General features: G+C 37.6%; 1 protein-coding gene across 7 annotated transcripts in view; it reads left to right on the forward strand.

Annotated features, from left to right (window-relative positions):
* Window positions 1-21346, forward strand: part of PARG (poly(ADP-ribose) glycohydrolase) — a 60041-nt gene that overhangs the window by 35213 nt on the left and 3482 nt on the right. For 4 of the 7 annotated variants that reach the window (XM_068197251.1, XM_068197250.1, XM_068197255.1 and 1 more), the window contains 8 exons: window positions 3092-3171; window positions 5583-5643; window positions 6293-6368; window positions 8575-8722; window positions 13661-13739; window positions 14539-14647; window positions 17218-17323; window positions 20523-20651. In XM_068197251.1, the coding sequence (XP_068053352.1) occupies window positions 3092-3171; window positions 5583-5643; window positions 6293-6368; window positions 8575-8722; window positions 13661-13739; window positions 14539-14647; window positions 17218-17323; window positions 20523-20651 (788 nt within the window). Of the gene's footprint in view, window positions 1-3091; window positions 3172-5582; window positions 5644-6292; window positions 6369-8574; window positions 8723-13660; window positions 13740-14538; window positions 14648-17217; window positions 17324-19147; window positions 20652-21346 lie in introns of those variants that run through there. The other 3 variants (XM_068197252.1, XR_011001251.1, XM_068197256.1) reach the window with 3 other exon arrangements.

Genomic DNA, 21346 nt, shown 5'->3' on the forward strand with positions numbered 1-21346 from the left:
GAAGTATGAGCCGTACTGCACATTTTTGCATATTGTTACAGTGTGTACACCTTTCTAGGTCTTACAATAGGTTCCAACTTCAATGTAAAGACATGATTATTCTCTTTGAAAAGAAATATTCAAAGGAAGCCCAGCCTGGGTATGGAAATATCATTAGCAAATTATTGAACTGGGAGATTAAATCACGTGATTGTAATGGCTCCTGCTGGAGGCAGTTCTTAGAGTAACATTGGGGGAGCAATTGAACTCCTTGGAAATTAAATTTTACAGGTAAATTCTGTATTTTAATTTTACCTTAATCAGAAACAGTGTATTTGGGAACTGTTTACTTAAACTGGTTCAAATTCTCCCCAGTAAACTCCATGCAAGCCAAGGTCACTTTTGTGAAGCTCTTAATGTTCTTAAATAATTTTTGTCTTGTGTTATTGTCAATGCACCCTTTGAAGTTCCTTGCAAGTTTGAAGTCCACTTGCCTCAGCAAGAAAGGAGTTGGGAGTAGGTTCTTTGGAGCTTTTGACTCCAGCTTTAGAAGGTGGAAATATTGGTTGCAAATGTGACAATTTTGAGTTGACAGTCAAGACTGTGAAAACCAGAATATTGATTGTACTTTTTAAATGCTTTATTTTCCACCCCAAAATTTTTAGGAAATTGCTCATGGATGTTTTTGTAATAATTGTTGAAATGGTATGAACTGTTGCCATGTAACTTTACGTATGCTTACTGACAGTTACTAAGTGAAGTAAGCATACTTTACTGTATGCTTCCTTCACAAAGAATTCATTAATTCTTACTGTTTTTAGTATTTTATTTCTCATGTATTGTATTTCTCTTCAAAACAATTAAATGTCTGAATATTTGCTAGGAAAGATTTTTCATTTAGGCACAATGACTTTAACAATCTACAATGTCATAAACACAAAGTTCGCACATCTACTTTCTTATGTTTTAAAATCTCTGGCCTCGAATACCTAAATGTATCTCTGTGGAGGTCTTCTGTTTGATTAATATTGCTACTCCCCTGGCGTGGCTGGAGAGCCAGAGAGGAATTTGGTGATCAGTCCTGGAGGCTTTCTGAGCTCCTGTAGCTGATAAATTGAAGGTACTGCATGGCAGTGGGAACATCCTGTACAAAGCTTACATATGCAGTTGCCACTAAGATTTTAATTACTTCACCTGAAAGTGGACTTGCAGTGCTTTGCATTTGATTTACAGTGCACTTCATCTGGATGAGTTCTTTAATTGAAATTAATGGCTTTTGGCCCTAGGTGGTTCTGTCAGGAAATTATGTGGTTTCCACTTAGATTTTTGGGTGGATTTATAGTAGGATCTGTGTTGCAGCACTTGGAGCATAGTGTTACTTAATATCTTAGGGATGCCTTCATATAGCTCTATTCTTTAAAGTATTTGCTTCAAAAATAAAATGTTCATTATTTTGCCCAACTGATTATTTCAGAAACAAGGTTCAAGGTTAAAACATTTCTAACTTTGCCATGTGATGTCCTCATTTAAGGTAATGGGGTAGGACAAGGCCATTTTTGAATCATGTAAGTATGACTTGCTTTTCCTGTTGCATTCACAAATATGACTGATTTTAGTGATCTGACTTACTTCAGGCATAGTTCTGCACCTTTCCTGCCCAGCCTGCTGTTTATGCTGGATCACATATTGCCTTTGTGACATGAAGAACTCTCTCCTGAGAGTTTGCAATGTAAGCAAGATGGCACTTTGATGTGAAGAGGCAAAAAAATTAGTAAAGGCGTGATCAGGCTGACAGATAAATGAACCAGTTTAAAGGCTTCATAGGAAATGAGACTTCCACGTAACAGGTTGGGGGTAATTTAGACAACACCTGCACATACATGCACACATTGACTCCTTTTATAAACCCCTTTTTACCTGTGCAAGCTCAAGGCCTTGATAGAACTCGCATATAAGCCTGTGTTAGAATAGACTGTAAAAGTCTGGAGTTTACCTTCCTAGAGTCCTGATTCACTGTTCAAAGAATGAAGTGCTAATAAAATTAACCTCTGTGACTTAATACAGATTTCAGATGCAGTTGATCTCTTCAGCCTGTATACATCATAAGGATTTTTAAATGCTGAAAAAAATCGAGTTCACTTCCCTGCTAAATCTAGTTTAATTCACCTCTCAGCATTCTGGTATTAAAGGCAGATTGTCGTTCCACTACACAGAAACAAATGAATAATGTTGTGTCATTGCTTTACTTAGACTGTTTACTGGGGGGGAATCTTATATCCTTAGGGCTTTCAGTGGATCAGACATCTTTTTGTAAACTTCCTATTCAAGGGCATTATTTCTGAAGTCACTGCTGTTCTTCCTTCCAGATAAATTCCATTATGTGTTGCCAATAACAATGCCTTGTCACTCTGCTGGAAGTGAAATTAAGTAATGCGTGTTCAAGTTGCTGGAAGATAGATGATGCAGTAAAAGTATTTCAGCTAACCTTAAAAGAATGCATTCACTTAATGGCTAAAAAAAGGATCCTTGGTTTTAATGCTTAGGTTTTTTACAAATCTCTGTTAGAATGGCTGTACCAGCCCAGTGGATGGAGCCATTTCTGTTGGGGGAAGGTTCTTTTCTTTGGAAGTGCTGCTGGTGCAGTGCAGCTCTTGAAAGCAGCAAGGTTGCATTAATTCTACTGAGCAACTCACTGAGCTGAAAGGAGGGTGACATTTGGATCTTGGAGTACTCAACATACATGTTTTCACCCCTTGGTCACTTAACACCTGTTAAACATTTCCATTTGTTGCAAATAAAACTAGTAGCTTTCCAAAATGTTAATATTGGAATTACATTTCTTGGTATTAGAAAATTGGTGCAAGTGAGAGAAGCATTCACTTGGCATCTTCATCAGAAATAAAGCAAGTCAATAAACTCATTAGTCCTAAAATCTTGAATTACAGAGGGGCTGTCTAGAGTGTTCTTTCTACAGTACAGTGCTTAAATGCAAAGCTAATGAAATGTGTGCATAATAATTACAAAAAATCAAATTGCAATTAGTCAGTAACACTAATTGCTCTGCACTGTTTCTCTGAAATCTACTTGCTTGTTTTTATTTCATGTTTTTCAGGTTGTTTGAAGGGAGGTCACCAAGAAAGCCTGAGAAACTTAAGACCCTTTTCTGCTATTTTAGAAGAGTCACAGAAAAAAGTATATCCTTTATCCTTTTTTTGAGCTGCAAAGCAGATAGATGAAAAATTTAATCCCATTAAATTTACAAATGGCTACACAGCCATGATGGAAGTATTTAACAAAAGACAGCTTGCAAAGTACCCTGATTTTCATACTAATGGCACTTCTTACCATATGTATGATGCATGCAAGCAAATTATTTGCCCAGAGCTCATTCTGTATTATTTTTTCTGATAAATATATATAAATATGTATGTGTGTAAAAATGTGTGTGTATATCATTGTGTAGATGTGTAGATATAAATATATGTGTGTATATATATGTGTATATATAAATATATAAATATATATATATATATATAATATGCTAGTAATGTATCCAACCACTTGCATTACCACTTCAAAGTGAGGCTGTAGAGGGAACTTGGCACTGTTACAGCCATTAAAATCACAGGCTTAGAGATTTTGAGTCAGGCTTCACATTTCGTGCAGAATACATATTTACTCTTTTGACTATAATGTTTGGAGTTCTGAAGGATTTTCCCCTACTTGTTTTGGTATTTCAGGTTTTGCCGTTCTACGGTTCCAAAGCAAAGCTGCCCAGTTCAAATAAAACAAATGATAGCAAGACATGAGATATCTCCTGCTCTTGGAGAATTTAATGCATAGTCACATCTTCTGTTATTACCACAGATTTGAACATTTGCATAAGCTTTCAATAACAGATCTGTTGAAAACTACCATAGCTTATATATTGCATTTTTGGGGGAGAAAGATTTTACTGTAGTAGCATACATCAGATCTGCAGCAATACCCTTACAATAGTCTTTTTTTTAAGAACTTTTTCTTTACATGTCAACATTTTACTATTAACTTCATACTTTCTCAGAAGAGTTTGTTTTAAAAGAAAGACAGATTTAAACTTTTAAATATAAAAGCTGCTTACTTGGTTTGGACCATCTTCATCATTTTAATTCACCACAAAATAAATGCAGCTATATCCTATTTCAGCTGTCAGACTTTAAGCAATATCAATAGAACTAAATCTCTGAGCTAAAAAGTAACTTGTGATCTATGTGTGGGACTGAGAAGAGATACGGTATACCAGCTTTTTTTCAATACCTGAGTTATAATGGTTTTGTGCAAACCAAATCCTAAATTGATGCAGCTGTCCCTGAGCCCCTGAGAATATGAACTCTAATGGGAACATGCTTTATGAAACTACCATATTAGATTTCCTGACAGTATAACGTTAAATAATATTTAATGAGATTCTTTTATGCTCTTTCCTTGAATTAAAAATTCGTATCGTACCTTTAAAATATGCCATTCCTTATTCTTTTTTTGTCCCAGGAATTAGTAAGGCTGAAGTAACTTAGCTTTATAAATTACTGTAATAGTTTTGTAGCTCTTTTTATTGTAAATAATAATTGAGCTCTCTGTAAAAGAGCACAGTAGAAACTGAAGACTTTGTGCTCAAAAGGAGAGTGCTTAATTTGCAGAATACCACAACTGATACCAGAATTCCCTTTGAAAGAGCACTTGATTATTATGCTTGAAAGCTATGCACTTTTTTCAGAGAAAGTAACTTTTTTTTTAACCTAAATTTTAAAGTAAAACATAGGACTACTTAAGGCTTTTTTAGAAGGATGCATTTGTGCTTGACATAGTGTTCTCAATGTTTTCATAAATCACAGTAGATTTACTGTAGCAGAGAAATAAGTCTTAATTGAAGATTTTATTGAGATGATATCACCTAATCAAAGGTTGATATTTTCTTTCTGTTGCAAAACTGAACTTTTTTTGAGTGAAATAAGGAGAAAAGACGATACTGCATCCTTCCTGCAATGAGCAACAGCTCCTCTTTTCCCCTCAAGGGCAGGAGTCTTGTCTCAGGTGGAATACAGTGAAGTTCACTTACATCCTGGCAGGGTTAAAAGCTGCTTGATTGGAATCTGCTAACACTGCATGCTTACTGATATAGTTGGACTTTCCTGGAAATATGAGCTGCTGCTTCCTCCCTCCATAGGTTGAATACTCTCTGGCACTGAACAGTTGTTGATTTTAAATTTCACAATCTCTTTTTCTCTAAAACAGCACAATTTACTTCAACTACTGGGGCTTTCTAGTAGTGTTTAGTGTTGTTAAAGTGAAAATCACTTAAGAAATAGTTTTTCCTAGATCTGGAAAAACTGAAATACTCAAACTGTGAAATGGGAAGAGAAGTAATATTTTGGTCTTCATGTTACCTGTCTTCAATTAGAGCATGGGCTGTCAGGGGAAAAATCAGAGTCACTCTTGAGGAAAGTTAAGCTCTTGGTATCTACCAAGGATGATGTTTGTAGTTTTCAAAGATTACTTGTTAAGATAATCTAAGGGCTAAGCTCCCACACTTAATACATTTTCCTTTGGGGTTGGTTTGCCTGTAGAACCTACGGGATTGGTGACGTTCACAAGGCAGTGTCTCCAGGAGTTTCCAGACTGGGAGAGGTAAGTCAAACATCTGTTAATGTAAGAAGTTTCTTAAGTCCACAACAAGTGAGTGGCATTCATTTGGAGTTGGTTCAGGTGTAGAGGTACTACAGAAAACAATCTTTGCTATGGACTGTTGCAGAAAGAAATACAGAGGGCAGTGGCTGAATTGCCACAAGTAGTTTGTGTCCTGAGTTTTCCCATATGTTTGTCTGTAAAGCAAACAAGTATTACTTGAAGTTTTAAAACAGTAATATATCTTTGATGCTGTTGCTTGAGTTGGGGGTGGGGAAGAGAGGGATTATATTACCAATCATTTCTTAAATCAAGAAATGACAGGTAATGTAATGAACTATGGGTGATGATCAGCAGGAGCACAAGTATTGCAGCTTCATTGCTGGGGATCAAGAAGAACTTAGAACTTCAGATGTGGAATTTTATGGTAAAAGGTGGAAAAACTGAACAAATGACTATGTTAAACTTTTCTACATTGTTTCTGCTAGGCAAAGTTTTTTTTTAATCCATAAGGGTTTTTTTTTTTTTAAACCACCTTATGTTTAAGGTGTGTAAGCAGTTGGGGTTTGGGTGAATTTTGTTTTAAAATGAATGTTTTTTTGTGGGGGTTCTGAAATGATCCTTTCTGTGCTATATTTTTCCTCAATGGTAGATCTCAGAAAAAATTATCTAGATTGCATGTCACCTATGAAGGCACCATTGAAAGCAATGGGCAAGGTATGCTACAGGTAAGTGCATATAACAGTTCATGTGGATTTCATATTTTTGTCATATTTTCATGGTCTGCCAGCTTAACAAAGTTACTTGTTTATCCTCAATTGACTTAAATGACAAGGTGTTATGCAGTGTAAAAAAAACCTATCAAAATTAATTCCATGGGCAGTCTTAGTACTGTCAATGTTCCCCAGCTCATCTAGGTAGCACATGTACCTGTTACAGGAAAGGGCTGACAGAAAATCACAAGTCCTGGACAGCTTCAGGTCTTCTGGTTCAAGCTGGGATCAAAGATTGACAGGACAAAAGATTCAGGCTGTGATCTTGATGACTTGTCAAGGGTTTCAGTTTATTTTAAAAAAAATTATTCTTGTGCCCCAGACAGTGACCAGGTCAGTGATCCAGGAGACTTTCTTGCTGCTGCCAGCACCAGTGTTTCAGTCTGGGAGGCAGTCAGCAAAAGAAATTCATAAGGAGGATGTCCTGTCCATAGATACGATATAGGAAGGAACACATTTGTGTTTTCAAATCAGTTGTTTGCTTTCTGCTTTTCTTTAAAAAAAAAAGTCTGCCTTCTAGAATTCTTTTACAAAAAAAAAAAAAAAGTAAAAATTAGAACTTTTTTAGACAGAGACAAGTACTGCATTGGAAGAGGAGGAACGAGACATGGAGAATTTTTTTCTGCAATCCTTTTTGCTCAGACTTTAAAATGTCTCATAACTCTATGAAACTGGAGCACTCAAATGTGTGCTGAAATTATGAAGAACTCAACAATTGCTCAATAATGAAAATTTTTCTAGTGTTGTACTCTGTATAAGGGAGTATTGCCTAGGATGTGATATTTTTCCTCTTGGCTATTTCAAGTCTTAACAAACAAAATACCTCTGCTCAGATGAGGAGCAGTCAGGCCAGCAGGGAGGCAGGACAATGCAGGAGTCCACAGTGACCCCAGCCTCAGTGGGCAGGGCTGGTGACAATCACCATCAGCCCCTGCTGATGGCTGGTGGCCATCAGACAAAGGCAAGGTGGTGAGTCAGGGCACCAGGGGCTGTGAGAGGTGTCTGGTGAGCATGTGGGCATCAGCAGGGCTGACCTGGGCCCACAGGTATGTGTCTCAGGTGAGCTCCAGGACAGGGTGGATGTTTGTGTGGGACAAGGCTGGGCCCCAGGGGAGGCTGCTCAGCACAGTTACAGTGCTCTGGGGCTCTGGCACGCTGTACATCTCAGTGGTTTTCATGTAACTTCTTTTATCATAGTCAAGTTTAGCAAATCTTAAACAAGTGAAATGTGTTGGTATTTCCAGGATACACTAGAGGAACATATGCTGCTGTAGTGGCTGGCTCTTGGTGTGTTTTGGTCTCTGCCTCCTGGGTAATTTTGTAATCTACACAGGTGTTCATATCATCCCAGCAACTTCTGTCCCTCTCCTGTACCTGTGCTCTCATCAACTACCTAAGTAAAAACCAATAAGAAGCTAAGAGTATTTGGAAGATGAAGTAACTTTTTAAAATTATAAATTTATATGGGCAGTTAATTTGAGTGAATAATAATGACTTGATTGAATAAACAAACTCCTTTTAAAACTGTTGTCTGTATGAAAATGTAATTTGCAAAATATGTACTATAGTGGCAAAAAATAGTCCAGAGCTTCTCTATTTCAAGGAGAAACCTTTAGAGTCAAAATTATTTGCCTTGTTCAAGTGCATTTCAAGGACAGTTCATAAGAGATTGTTAGTACATTTCAAGAAGAATTCATTAGAGGGTTTTTTGGTATAGAACAGTTACAGGGGCAGTGCTAATCTAAAGATACTTCCATGTAGACAGTTGGGGCAGAATGCTTTCCAAAGGACAAAATAATGGTTTTTCAATGTCCCTAAAAAGAATGCTGTTTTCATCTTTCACATTTTCTGAAACGTGTTTTGTTCTGAAATATGTGCCTCTTCAAGGAAAGCCCACACAACTTGGATTTGGAGCATTTGAGGTGCAAAATTCCTTTTGCTGTTTCATGTCTCATTTGTTGTAAGTTTTCTGAGAAGTTGAATGGAAAAAAAGAGAGAGGCATGATCATGTTAATCAGTCTCTCTGCTTGTAGTTTTAAGTGATAGCAGCAGATTTCAACACAATAATTGAAATTTGTACAGGATTTTATTTACTTTGTTAAGGAAAGGATTTTTTTTTTAATTTATCCCATCATAATCCTCCTGAACGTATTTTTGGTAGGTTGATTTTGCAAACCGTTTTGTCGGAGGTGGTGTGACCGCGGCAGGACTAGTACAAGAAGAAATTCGGTTTTTAATCAATCCAGAACTGATTGTATCAAGGCTCATCACTGAAGTCTTGGATCACAATGAATGTCTTATCATCACAGGTTAGTCTTTGCTGAAAATGTTTCACATCAAATTCTGGTTTTATATATACAAAATATATTTTAAGTTGAAGTTTAGTATGTTTAAATGCTGTAAGGATTAAAAAAAAGGGGAAAAATGTTGATACTCATTTGACAAAGAGCCTCTTACTTCATCCCAGCTAAAACCACAAGGGATGCTCTTCCTTAGATGCTTTGTGAAAGGAGAAACATAAGTGGCAACAAGCAGAAGAACTTATTTTATCCTCTGTAAATGTGTTTGAGGACTTGATATCTTTAGCTAAAAAATGCTGATGGGCAATATAGGTAACATCCACAATTTCCAGCTAGTAGCTGATATTGCTTCTCTCATTTTAAAGGATGTGGGGGTTTTGTTCCTCTCCTGAATTTCTAACATTTGATGTGATCAGTGGGATTGAACACTCTTAAGAAGAGGATCTACCTCTACCTTCTGATTACCTAAAAGGGGAGGAAGACAAAGAGTAGAAAATCTCCATCCATTAGGAAAGGGTAGAAAGCTAGGAACTGTCTCTGAAGGATTTTGATCTTATAAGTTTTACATATGTGTTTATGTTACTTGTAGGTTAGTTATGGGTTCCTAATTACATCAAAAATAAGCTGCTTCTCTAGTATGTTGCTGAGGCGTTGTTTGTGGAGATGTCCTGTCTGTCCAGAGCTTAGCTGAAGAGGTTTTTTTCTTTTACTTCTCACTCTGTCATAGAGCTTGGATTGTTTAATTATCCATTGAATTAAAACAGCATCAAAAACCAAATGTCCCTGTTAAGAACTGGAGCAGCCCAGCTCATGCTGCATGTCTCAGTTCTATACATGAATAAGCATTTTTCATGACTGAAGAAATAAAATGATGCTATAATACTACTTTATTTACACTAAAGAGCAGCTATAAAGATATATAAAGTGTATCTTTACACTAAAGCAACGATATTATAATATTTACCCAGACTAGAACACATTTCTTGGAAAAATCCATCAATAGCACTTCTTCCTCTCACATGCATACACGGTGGAAATTTGAGCATAAATCTTGCAGGTCTTACTCTGTCCTGAGTTACTGATTGTACTGGGCAGAGTATCTTTTGTTTTCAGTCTTACTCTTGGCAATCTTTTTAAGACAGTGTTTTATTTTGTTTTTCCACTCTGCCAGAATTAATGCCTTTTCTGTGAAAAGGTTTTGATAAATTGGCTTTTGTAATTACATTTCTAAAAAATGAGTCAGAAAAAAAGTTCTTGGCCATCAGAGACTTCTGTTCTGTATTTTGGATGTGATACTACATTAACATATTTTAAGCACTGTCCTCTGGGAGAGACTTTTTTGGGAAGACTAAAAACAGAGCACAGCTATCAGTCTGGGTAATAACTGATTGGGGGAAACACTGAATTAGTGTTTTGAAAGACCTTCCGTTCCCCTGCAAACAAAAATGGGGATTTGGCATGGACAAGTAAAGGTGAGAATGTTTCTTCACTGCAACATTTTATCTTTCTTGATATTTTATCTTCCAGTGTTTTGCAATTAGCATTTGGGTTATGGAGTTCTTCTCTAATGGAAATATCCATTCCATCATTTTTATTTAATCCCTGGAGCTTTTCCACCTTGGTTCTTAGCCAAGTCTCTTCTGTGTCATGATCCTCTTGATAAATTACATTCTTTGTGATGCATCTTGACTCGGCAGGCTAATGGGTAGCTTGTAAGCTGTGTAGCTTAAATTTGCAGAGGAGCCCAAGAAATTGGGAGATAAATTAAATTTGTTGTGATTTTACAGTATCTGGTTAAGATCACTGCTGTAATGACTATGAAACTGGTCATGCAAACAGTCGAGTTCTACAGCACAGACATCTACCTACAGACATGTCAGCAGCAACACCAGAGATTCCTGCAGCTGCATTTCTGGTAGAGCTGTTGAATAAGTGTGAGTGGTTTTCATTCAGATTTTTTTCTTTTTTCCCTCCTGTTTGAGCTCACTCATCCTCAGGCAGTGATAGGAGCAGATGAAGCTGTATTCCTTGTTTGCTTTAAATCTACAGATCTATCAATGGCCAGTCAGGACTACATCTTAGCAGGGCAGTTTTGGAGACTTCTGACCACATTAGCCAGGCAGCAAATGAGATGAGATGAGATAATTGGTTTGGCTGAAAATTTACTCAGAGAGGAAAATTGTTTTTCAGCTGGATTTAGCAGGCTGATTGTGCCAGTGTTGGGAGAGCCAAAGACTAACGGTGGTACAAGATAAGGATTGGAAGAACTGACTGAAAGGGAAAGAAGGACCTTCTTCTCACTTACAGCACTAAATATGCCTTTATGTTGGTGACTACAAAACTAAGCTCTTGCAGTTTTCACATCTACTTTTTATTTACTGCTAGTGATCCTGCCTCTTCAGGGGTATAATTTCTAGCTCATTAGAAATACTAGAGGAACACTATGGTGGGATTTTCTCAATCCCTGGAAACATTATAATGCTGTACAGGTCATATGCAAATGTAAAGCCAGACCATGGAGTCTGAGGAAGGTATATTTATTTTTAGTAATAATTGCAAATCTGTCTAAATTGGTGAGGTCCCATAAACACTGACACTTGGCTGGCAGTTTCGCTTTTTGTCTGATGCTGTAACTTTTATAAGTTTCACAAAGGATAGATATTTGAATGGTACTTATATATACATTCTTTTGACTTTAGGTAGGCTTTTCTAGGTTTTGTAGCTTGTTATTAAAGTTCTGGTGAAACTTTATTTGTGGTTTGCCTTTTTTTACCTCTTTCTCTTTTTTAATGGGAAGAAAAAAGATTCACCAGAAACATTAACATATCTAGCTTATCCCATGCTGCTTTTGTTCTCCCAGCAACAGAAGTTTGTATCCCAGTAGTTCACAGGCAGAAGTATTGCCAGTTGAATGATCATTTTTGTCTGACAAATTTACAGAGCTTCACTTATGAAAACTCATTGATTTTCATTAACTTTGGGTTTCTTGGACATGACTTTAGAGTCTGTGTGATTTCCTTGAGTTTTTCCAGCATTGATTTTTTTTTTAATAGATATGTGTGTATTTGCTTGTTTGCTTCCTGGTGCTTTTGTCATCAGGCACTACACTTCCATAAAAATTAATGAAAACAATGAACCTTGAAAAAGCCAGCCTAATACTTTATCATTTAATCTATCCAGGTACAATATATCGATGACCTAGAGTTTTCTTTCCCCATCTTAGACACCAAAGGAAATGCTTCCTTTTTCAATCTGGAAGTTTTGCTAGGTTGTCCTCTAAAGAGAGCTCTCAAAAGAGTCACATACTTCCCTTATCTGTCTTTTCTTTGCTCTGTGCTTAGACACTTTCACCAAGCCTATCAAGAGAACTGAATTTTACTCATGTCAGGAAAAGTCTTAGTGAAGACTGATAGCCTGCAATTCAATTAGAATACTGATTTCAGAATATGGAAGCTGCTTGTGGTTGTCCTTTGTCTAAGGGCATGAATGTGTGTGAATACATAGGCATATTTTGTTATCCACATTTTTCAGATGATATTTTTATCAGGAATTGAACTCGGTGAGGAATCTCTTACCATCCCACTCATTTTGCATAGCAGCTTTTCAAAATAGCCTCAAGTGATATTTGTGTGCCTTCAGAATGATTAATCTTCTAGACTAAATAAATAATAAGTGTGTAACAGGGCAGATGAATTAAATGAGCATTGATAAGTCTTGTCAGTTAAAATTAATGTGGGTAAATGGGGAAAATATCTTGACGTATATGCATCATTGTAAACAGTTTTTAACAGCTTGTTTCCTATGCTTGAGACTGCTGGAGGTAAACATTCAAATTTCCTTGTCAGCAAGGTTTAAAGTTAATAGCTTTATGTTTTTGATTGTTTGACTTCCATTGCATTTTTATTTAGAGATTGGAAAACTCAGATTAAATTTAAACATTTGTATTCTCAGGGTATTGCTGATCTGTGCAATAGGTAGGCAGTACTCTTGTCTTGGTAATCAGATGTTTTGTGCTGTCATCTTGTAATTCTTTAAAGCCTATTTCTCCCTGTTTTATTTATAGGCATAGCTGGTATCACAAATTAAGGAATTGCTTAACAGTTTTCTTCTTACTGTTACTGTTTATAATTGTGCCAAACTATACCTGCATGAACCTCCAAACAAGTCAACTCAGCTGGTCAGAGCATGGTACTGATAATGCCAAGGTCGTGAGTTCACTGAAGAGTTGGACTCATGATCCTTGGGGGTTCCCTTCCCAACCATTCTATGATTTTGTGATTGCTTCTGAAACTCAGCTGTTGTGAGCTCAGAATGGGGAAAAGGTGTGATTTTCCTGTGGCATTACTTCAGAAATATTTCTCTGAAGCATTTGTGCAATGCCCAGGTTTTGAAACAAGGTCCTGAAGCTCTATAAAATGAGGTGAAAGGCAGCCTTTTAGAAAGATTATGATCCTTGTTCTCAGTTAAAATTCAAAATTTCTTTGTCTTGTCTTTGTCTTGATAAACCTTTAAAAGGATTTGGTATAGCAGAGCATAGTAGCTATAATTACTGGTGGCCTTAAGGAGATGCTTTCTGACAGCCTTTAATACTTGCCAAGATACCTTTTTGGACCTTTTCAAGAGCAGCCAAGTATGTTCTAGACTGTTGTTTTTTGGGACTTTGTGCTTGTACAGAGGTAGTTTGTTGGTGCTGAGTACTTCTCATTATATACTGGGCAGCATATGTGGATCTGTACTCGTAATGTTCTATGGTGGGTGCTGTTCATCATCTGTGGGAAGGAAGCTTTACAAGGAAATCTTGTATTTGTGGTGCAAATACAAATTCTGTTTCCCATTGCTTCTGAGAGTTGTGTGTTCATTTGGAGAAGCAGTGATTCCTATCAAAGATTTGCCAAGTGAAAAAAATGTACATATTTTATATGTAATGTGGAAAATAATTTGTTTCAGGTACTGAGCAGTACAGTGAATACACAGGCTATGCAGAGACTTACCGCTGGGCAAGGAGCCACGAAGATAAGACCCCTAGGTAATGTTCCATATAAGTATTTTGAGTGAACGAAGAAATAAATGTTAGAAATTTGAAAACTTTTAAGTGTTTTCTAGCATTTGCCTTAATAGGATATTTGCTTGATGTTGCTCTCTTCAGCAGAGCCAACAAGCTAATAAAATTATGTCATATTGGTAATATCATACTAATGCTAATAAGTGGTAACTGCCCTTATGCCATTTCTTAGACCACCATCTTTTACAGTTTAGAGATATATGTATTTAATGCACATTTTTGTTAAGATACTGACTGAACTATGGTTTGCAATGTCACAAGAAGTTTGGCAGTGTTACCTCAGATGCCACAGTACAGCTGATGTGTGGCAACATAAGGATCAATACCATGAATCTGAGTAGAAAGCTCTGAGCTCTAATTTATTTCTCCAGCAATGTCATTAGAGTATATACAGAAAATTACTCATTTGGTATAGAAACATACACAGTGTACTCTCATTTAGATGTTGGAGGAAGACAGAGAAACACTGACCTTGCAATGTTCTTACACACTTGATAAATAGTGTTGTGTAATTAGATTTGTTTCACGTTCATGCTCAAAGTCTAGCCAGGGTATTTCTAAATTTATGGGGAGGCTTGTCTCATTTCTGATGCTGCTTTCATTTCCAACCCACAAAGAAAAAGTATTCCATTGTCTGTTGAGTTCACCTCTTCAGCTGCTTCTAACAGAGAAGCTCTGAAAGGAATTGCTCATTTTGAGTCAGGGTTATATGGCTGATATTAAACAACTAATGTCATCTACTTTTCCCCCCCTCCAATTTTAGGGATGAATGGCAACGACGCTACACTGAAATTGTTGCTATAGATGCATTTCACTTCAGACGTTTCCTTGATCAATTTGGTCCAGAGAAAATTAGAAGAGAGCTCAACAAGGCCAGTAACTTCCTACAACAGCCTGCAGTTTAATGTTTATAGAGCCTTTTCAAATACTTCTATGTTATTGTCCTCATCTAAGGAAGTTCTTGCTTATTTGTGTCTCATATGACAGGGATTTGCTGTCCAATGTTAAAGCAAGAGATTGTCAAATGTATTTCTTGTCCTTTGATGTGCTATTCAAAGGTGTGTTTTATATTACTTCAAAAAATATAAATGAAATGTGGAGATACATTTTGTTAATTCTTCCCTGTCCTGCTTCCTCCTGAGAGTTGAGGTTGTTCATCATGGAGAAGAGAAGGCTTCAGGGAAGGACTTTAAATATGGGCAGATAGTGACAATACAAGGCCAGTGGTTTTAAACTGACAGAGGACAGGTTTAAATTAGGTATTGGGAAGAAATTCCTTAGTGTGAGGGTGGTGAGGCACTGGAACAGGTTGCCATGGGAAGCTGTGGATGCCCCATCCGTGGTAGAGTTCAGTCACAGGTTGGATGAGGCTCTGAACAAGCTGAGCTAATCAATGGCATCCCAGCCCATGGCAGGCAGGTTAGAATCAGGTAATCTTTAAGGTCCCTTCCAACTCAAGCTGTTCTGTAATTCTAAACGATGAGTCTAAGTTCTGTGCTGTTGAATCCTACTCAACTGTGCAGTCAAGGTGGAAAAGGAGGTGCCTCATGTTTTAACATGGGGCAGTTCATAAATATGTTGCCACTTGCTTTTCTTCTACCTTTCTTCTTTGCTCTTGGAGTATTGACATATTGCCTGGGACTTTACCTTTTCCTGTATTGATGTTTTCTAGAGATCAGATCGAGCTGTTCATAAATGCCCTTTGTTTTCACAATAGCTGTAAGGGCTGTTGTAACTACTTATGTGTGTATGCATGCCAGTCAGAGCTTAGAGTCTTGAAGAAGACTGAAAATGAGGCCAGTTTTAATCCTTTAATCAAAGCTTCTGGGCTGACATTCAAAATTAGCATGCTTCCTATTAATAATTATTGCATAATTTATTGAAAGTTTTCAGTCCTTGACCCTGCCCTGAGTCAGCTGTGTGTGTAAAAACTGCACTTTGCAGTGACTGTGGTCCTTGATAATCTCATACATCAAAAGTTCCCAAGCTGAAGAGCTCTTTGACAGGGGAAGCTGGAATTGCGGTGGACATAATTTTTTTCTCTCCTCTGCTATCCCTAATTTGGCATCTTCCCCTTAAGTAAGATACTTGAGATGTTTCCCTGTCTTTGGTGTCTGCCATGGATTCCCAAACACCATATTTGGGAACGTTGGGTTACTTTCCCAAGCTGCAGCAGGTGCTTTATCATCTGTATAGCCAAGGTTTTCCTGTCACTTGTTTTTCTTCTTTTTTGTTGCTGCTCTTTTGTTGAAGCTAAAGCAGACTTTTCCGTGCTTTTAAGGTTGTACTTTTACAGGGACTAGTAATTGCCATCAGTGTACTGTTTATGGTTATGGGACCTGAGATTTTCAAGGCCTTTGTTTTTATCCCACGCACGAATTTTATCTGCTGACCTGCTGTGTCTGGAATCAGTCTCCAGTTAACAAAGCAGATTCTCCTAAGTTAATAAGAAGGTTAATGGGCCAGAATTATGGCCAGTATAAGGCATAGGTTGTGAGAGGTGTGTGGCCTGTTCCAGCAGTGGCAGTGCTGTTTTTACTGGGCAGTGGAGTACAAGAATGCTAATTCAGTTACATTCTGCTAGTGTGACAATTTTTGGGATCAAAATGTGCTGATGAGTCTCCTTAGTGAGATTCTATATTTACAGATGCAGTGAGCTTGGGTGTTGAATATGAGAGCTCAATGTTAAAGCCTCCTGCTTTCTGCATTACAGGAGGGTATAGAATATTATAGGATGTATTTTAAATAAATTTAAACATGGGAACACACCACCCTAGTTCTCAGCTGGAAAGGCAATACACCCTCTTGAAATGATGTACAGTGCTGAAGGACTAATTTAAATTAGTTGTGAAACCTTAGCATCTTGACTAAAGGAACATTCATCAGCTTGTTTCTTCATGGTTGGTAATGAAATTAGCCCTAAAAAAGACATTTAAGTACAGTTTGTAAACCTCACTGGTATCTTAGTACAAAATTCTAATTGCCTACATCACTGAATTTGTGATCTGCCCACAATTTTCAGTGTATTGATTTGGTTTGCATTGTTAAAATAAATTATGGTAAATCACTGAAACATTTATAAGGTGTGTTGGTTTGGCTGATGTTTTTTATGAGGACTGATTGGTATTTAAGGAAAATTTTAAGTCTTGAGTTAATTTTCTGCTCAGGCTATCCTGAAAATCTTCCTGTATCTGTGATGAAATGCCTGGGACTCAGGACCCGCATCTCATTTTTTAACTTGGGTCCAAATAAGGCAAAAGTCTTCCTCCTTTAAATTTTTTTGTTATTGATGTTGAATTTAAAGGAAGACTAATGGTGTATTGAAGTAGTTTGAATTTGGTATTGCTAGGAGACAATACTGATTTTTGTTATCATTTTATTGTTTGAAAGTATTGCACCAGGTTGTGTCTAAAATCCATCTCTGACTCTTGTGTGCATGTAGGCCTACTGTGGCTTCTCTCGACCCAACGTTCCACCTCAACATCTCTCTGCAATAGCCACAGGAAACTGGGGATGTGGTGCCTTTGGAGGGGACTCCCGATTAAAAGGTAAATCATAGCAATTAGTTAATGTTCACATTAATCAAATAGCTTGCATTTTGATCCTGAATCATATGTTTTTGTTCAAGTACCTTTTTTGCTTTTGTTCTAATTAATACATGTTTGCCAAGAAATGGCATTCTATAGAATTGGTACATTAGTGCTGATCTTTAGGCCTTGAGTAATGTGGCCTTAAACAATGAAAGAGCATTCCACTCTATCCTTTGTGCTGTAGACTTTTATGCTATTTTCAGCTTTAAGTTTGGGGCAAGTACATGATGGTGAAATGCTGGGTTTGCAAGGACTTGTAGCACTGAAACCTTCCAAATCACAAACATGCAGCTTTAGCTCACAGAAGAACATGTTCATTGCAGTTGTCAGTCATATAAATCTGTTGACCTTTCTGGAGCAGTCTTTTTAGATTCTGCCTGAAATTCATATCTCTGCAAAGCTGTTTTAAAGTACCTGGTAATTTGCAAGGCTTCACAAATTTGCTGGCAATGGTAAATGTTTAGTTTCACTCCTTAATATATTGCTGTATGCCAGAGTGGTTTCCAGTCACTCAGTCATGCTGCTTTCTTTCCTGACTTGCCTGCTATATCACTCACTTTCTCATGTTCTTTTATGTTTAATTAGAGTATTTGTAATGCAGCAGATATCACATGCCTACATTCATTTAAGACCTTTTCTATCAATTCAAGAACTGATGGATCCTGACATATAAATTCATATCCTGGTTCATATAATTGTAAATAGAAATTTACATTTCTTTGTTGTTTCCGAGCATTTGAAGAGTATTTCAAATTTGCTTTTCCGAACAGCTTTAGGTAGCTACAGTGAGACAGATATCAGGCTACCAGCTTCATTTCTTTCTTAATGTACTTAATTCATAAAGCATCTAATTTTTTCTCAATGCTCATTGAGTTCCTGGCAGTTGTTTTTTGATTTCCATTAGATAAAATAGGCTGCCAAATGCATATCCTACCAATATCAGGACTAGTATTTACTGTAGGATGTGAGGATACTTGATTTATGTTAGGAAGGTTTAACAAGTACTTCAATTTGCATAAGATCTTGGGTCTGAACTGTAATATCCCATGTATGTTTTCTTAAAGTAGAAGAAGGAATGTCAGTACAGCCATTGCTTCAGGTGGAAGTCCAGAAGTTAAGTGGGATCACATCACCTGGGTGCAAGGGCCAAGAGAGCTCAGATCCCTCCAGACCCCAGTACCACAGGCTCTGTTGCTCTTCCTGTGATGCTTCTTTCTGTACCAGTAGCACGGAAATTTCCCACGGTGTTGTGTATCATTGATGTCCAGAAGATTGTGAAGTGTGATTCTTGACAGAAATTTTGATGCCTATTTTGTAAGATCTATAGCAATTCAAAATAAGCAGTAGGATATTTTTATCATCTTTTAAAGTGCAACTGCACTTTGGAATGAGTAATAAGATTCATTAGGTTTTGTTCCCCTATGCAAGCTAGTTAATTAGACTCTTTAAAAGCTAAACTACTGAAGCTTTACTAAATCCACAGCTGGTTCAGTGGTTTAATTAAAATATCATTCCCAGATTGAGATTAATTTCACATGTGATTCTTGTAATTTATAATTTTGGCTATGGGTTTACAAGAGGAGGGTTTATTTTATTAAGGAATGCAGTGTTTTAATAGGTCTCTGTTTAAAAATGTTAAAGATTCTTGAGCTGAGCTCTGAACAGCTTTCTATTTAGCTTCCACTAGCAGGTGGTAATGCACTATGTACACTGTTTTATTTAAAATTAATCTTTACAAAGACAATATTAATCACATTTTAATTAATTCTACTTACTGAGTAGAAAAGGGAAGAATTAATATCAGAGCTGCACCAACAGGCTCTGCAGTAAGACAGGCTGCAGCTGATGGAATAGTTGCTGGGGTCCATTGTTAGAACTGTTGTAGTTCCCTGAAATGAACCTGTGATTTATTGCATGCCTCTGTGGCACTCCAGCCTGGCAGTGCTGGCTGGTGAAAAAGCTGCACTCTTCTAAGTTTGGTGCTGCCTAAAAGGGTCCTGGTTTTCATCTCCCCCTCATTGTTTCTTCTCCCTCTTCGTTGTTCCTGACTCTGTGGTCTGGTGCCCTCCCTTGCCTCAGCTCTGGCTCTTAGCAAACCTTTCACTCTGCCAATTCAACTGCTGTTCTAGCAGAAAACAATTAGCTTTGATTTTTAATCTATAACTTTTCTGCCAGTTTGGTGAATGGAATTGGCACAATGATGTCTGATGAGCACCAGAGAGCTGCAGAAAAGTCAGGAGCTGGGTGAGAAGTGAACCAGAGCTACTTTCTCCAGTTGCAGTAGCTCCTTAGCTTGGTTCAGGAGCACTGCTGATCCAGATGATTTCTCAAGGTGAATCTTCAAAAAACTGTTTCCAAGATAGGAAACATTTTTCTTTCTTTTGCATATAGAGGAACGAAGTCTGTCTATATTGTAATGTTAGCTGTTGGCAGAACTTGGGATGCAGCTTGGGCCAATGAGTTTGACAGAAAGCTGGAAGTTAAGTGACATGAATTGCATTGCTGTCATCACCCCTCACAGGTCAGAATAAGCCGTCGTATTCCTTGCTGCATACTTCTATTGTAGGTATGATGGACACCTTCAATTTTGCAGGAAGAGGCTGCAGAGCCATAGTTCTTTTCTTGGAGCTAAAAGTTGGGTCAGCTTTCACTTTGCATAGCTTACCTAGTGAAAGGATTGGCTCCATTCCTTCTTACAGGTGGCACAGAATGGAAATTGCCGAGTGCTCATGAATGCTTTTTACCCCACTGTCTGTGGCTGTCTGGGCAGCTCATACCAGGATGGAAGGAGCTGCTCTGTTGCCTTATGCCCCCGCAGGCATTTATTGCCTAATTAATGATTGCATGCTGCTTGGGGGCAGACATGGACCAGAATAAACCCCTCTCAGTTTTAAGCACAGTGTTTATCTGGAAGTAAAGGTGGATGTCACTAACAGCTCTTGCAGAATGCTTCAACACTCTTGACCTGCAGTGCCCAGCATTCTTTACTTCATTTAAAAAAATTGAAGTAATATTTACCTACCCATTGTTTGTACTGCTTTGCAGCATCCTCGTGGAAATTGATGCTATGGTTGCTTGCTGTAAACTTAAGCTGTGCTTTTTCCTTCAGCAAATTGTTTTCTCCTGTGTTCATGTGTAATTATTTTTGTTGTTTCAGCCTTAATTCAGATATTAGCAGCTGCTGAGGCTGGACGTGATATTGTGTATTTTACCTTTGGAGATGTGGAGCTGATGCGGGACATTTACAGCATGCATACTTTTCTCTGTGAGAAGGGCCAAACTATTGGTGAGCAAAAGGAAATCTTTGTGTGCACAAAAGAGACATAACCATCTCTATAAGTAGAAATTTTCCAATATGAATTCTTGCCACTAAGTCCTGAACACAGGCAAATGGGTCTAAGTTTATTTGTACCTGTTTCCAGAATGGGGAACTCTTCTGATTTGGGATTTACTGCACAGTGCTAATCAGTTAGAAGACTTCTAGATGCTTTTCTGATTCACTTTGGAGTTGTGCTGAAGAATTTGAAAAATAGAGGTACATGTGGTTAGTAGAAGATTAGCAAAAGCTTTTGATATAACTCAGTAAAGCTTTGAAAAGGGAAAAGCTGCTTAGGCATTCCTGATAGAGGTTTGTCTTCTAGTGGTTCTGTCTTGATCCTGCAAGATGTGGTCTGACGTGTTATTCAGTTGCAATACAAGAAAAACAGTGTAATTGCTATGTGTCTTAATTTCTGGGCCAGAAGCACAAAGCTGGGTAATTGGCAATATATTTGTAAGTAATGTGTATGCAAGCTTAATGTTAGGATAGCTTGTGGAGGAAGTTGAGAGAGGCCATCCTGTGTTCTGAACAACGTGCAGACATTCCGATTACACAGTCATCTGCCTCCTCTGTCACTGCTCATTTAGAGATGTTCCTAGCCACTCAGTTCCTAGAGATGTTCCTAGTCTCAGTGCGCATGTGCATTTCTAGCCTTCCTTTGC

The sequence above is a fragment of the Anomalospiza imberbis genome, chromosome 8 (genome assembly GCF_031753505.1).
Source record: "Anomalospiza imberbis isolate Cuckoo-Finch-1a 21T00152 chromosome 8, ASM3175350v1, whole genome shotgun sequence".
NCBI classification, from domain to species: Eukaryota; Metazoa; Chordata; class Aves; order Passeriformes; family Viduidae; genus Anomalospiza; species Anomalospiza imberbis.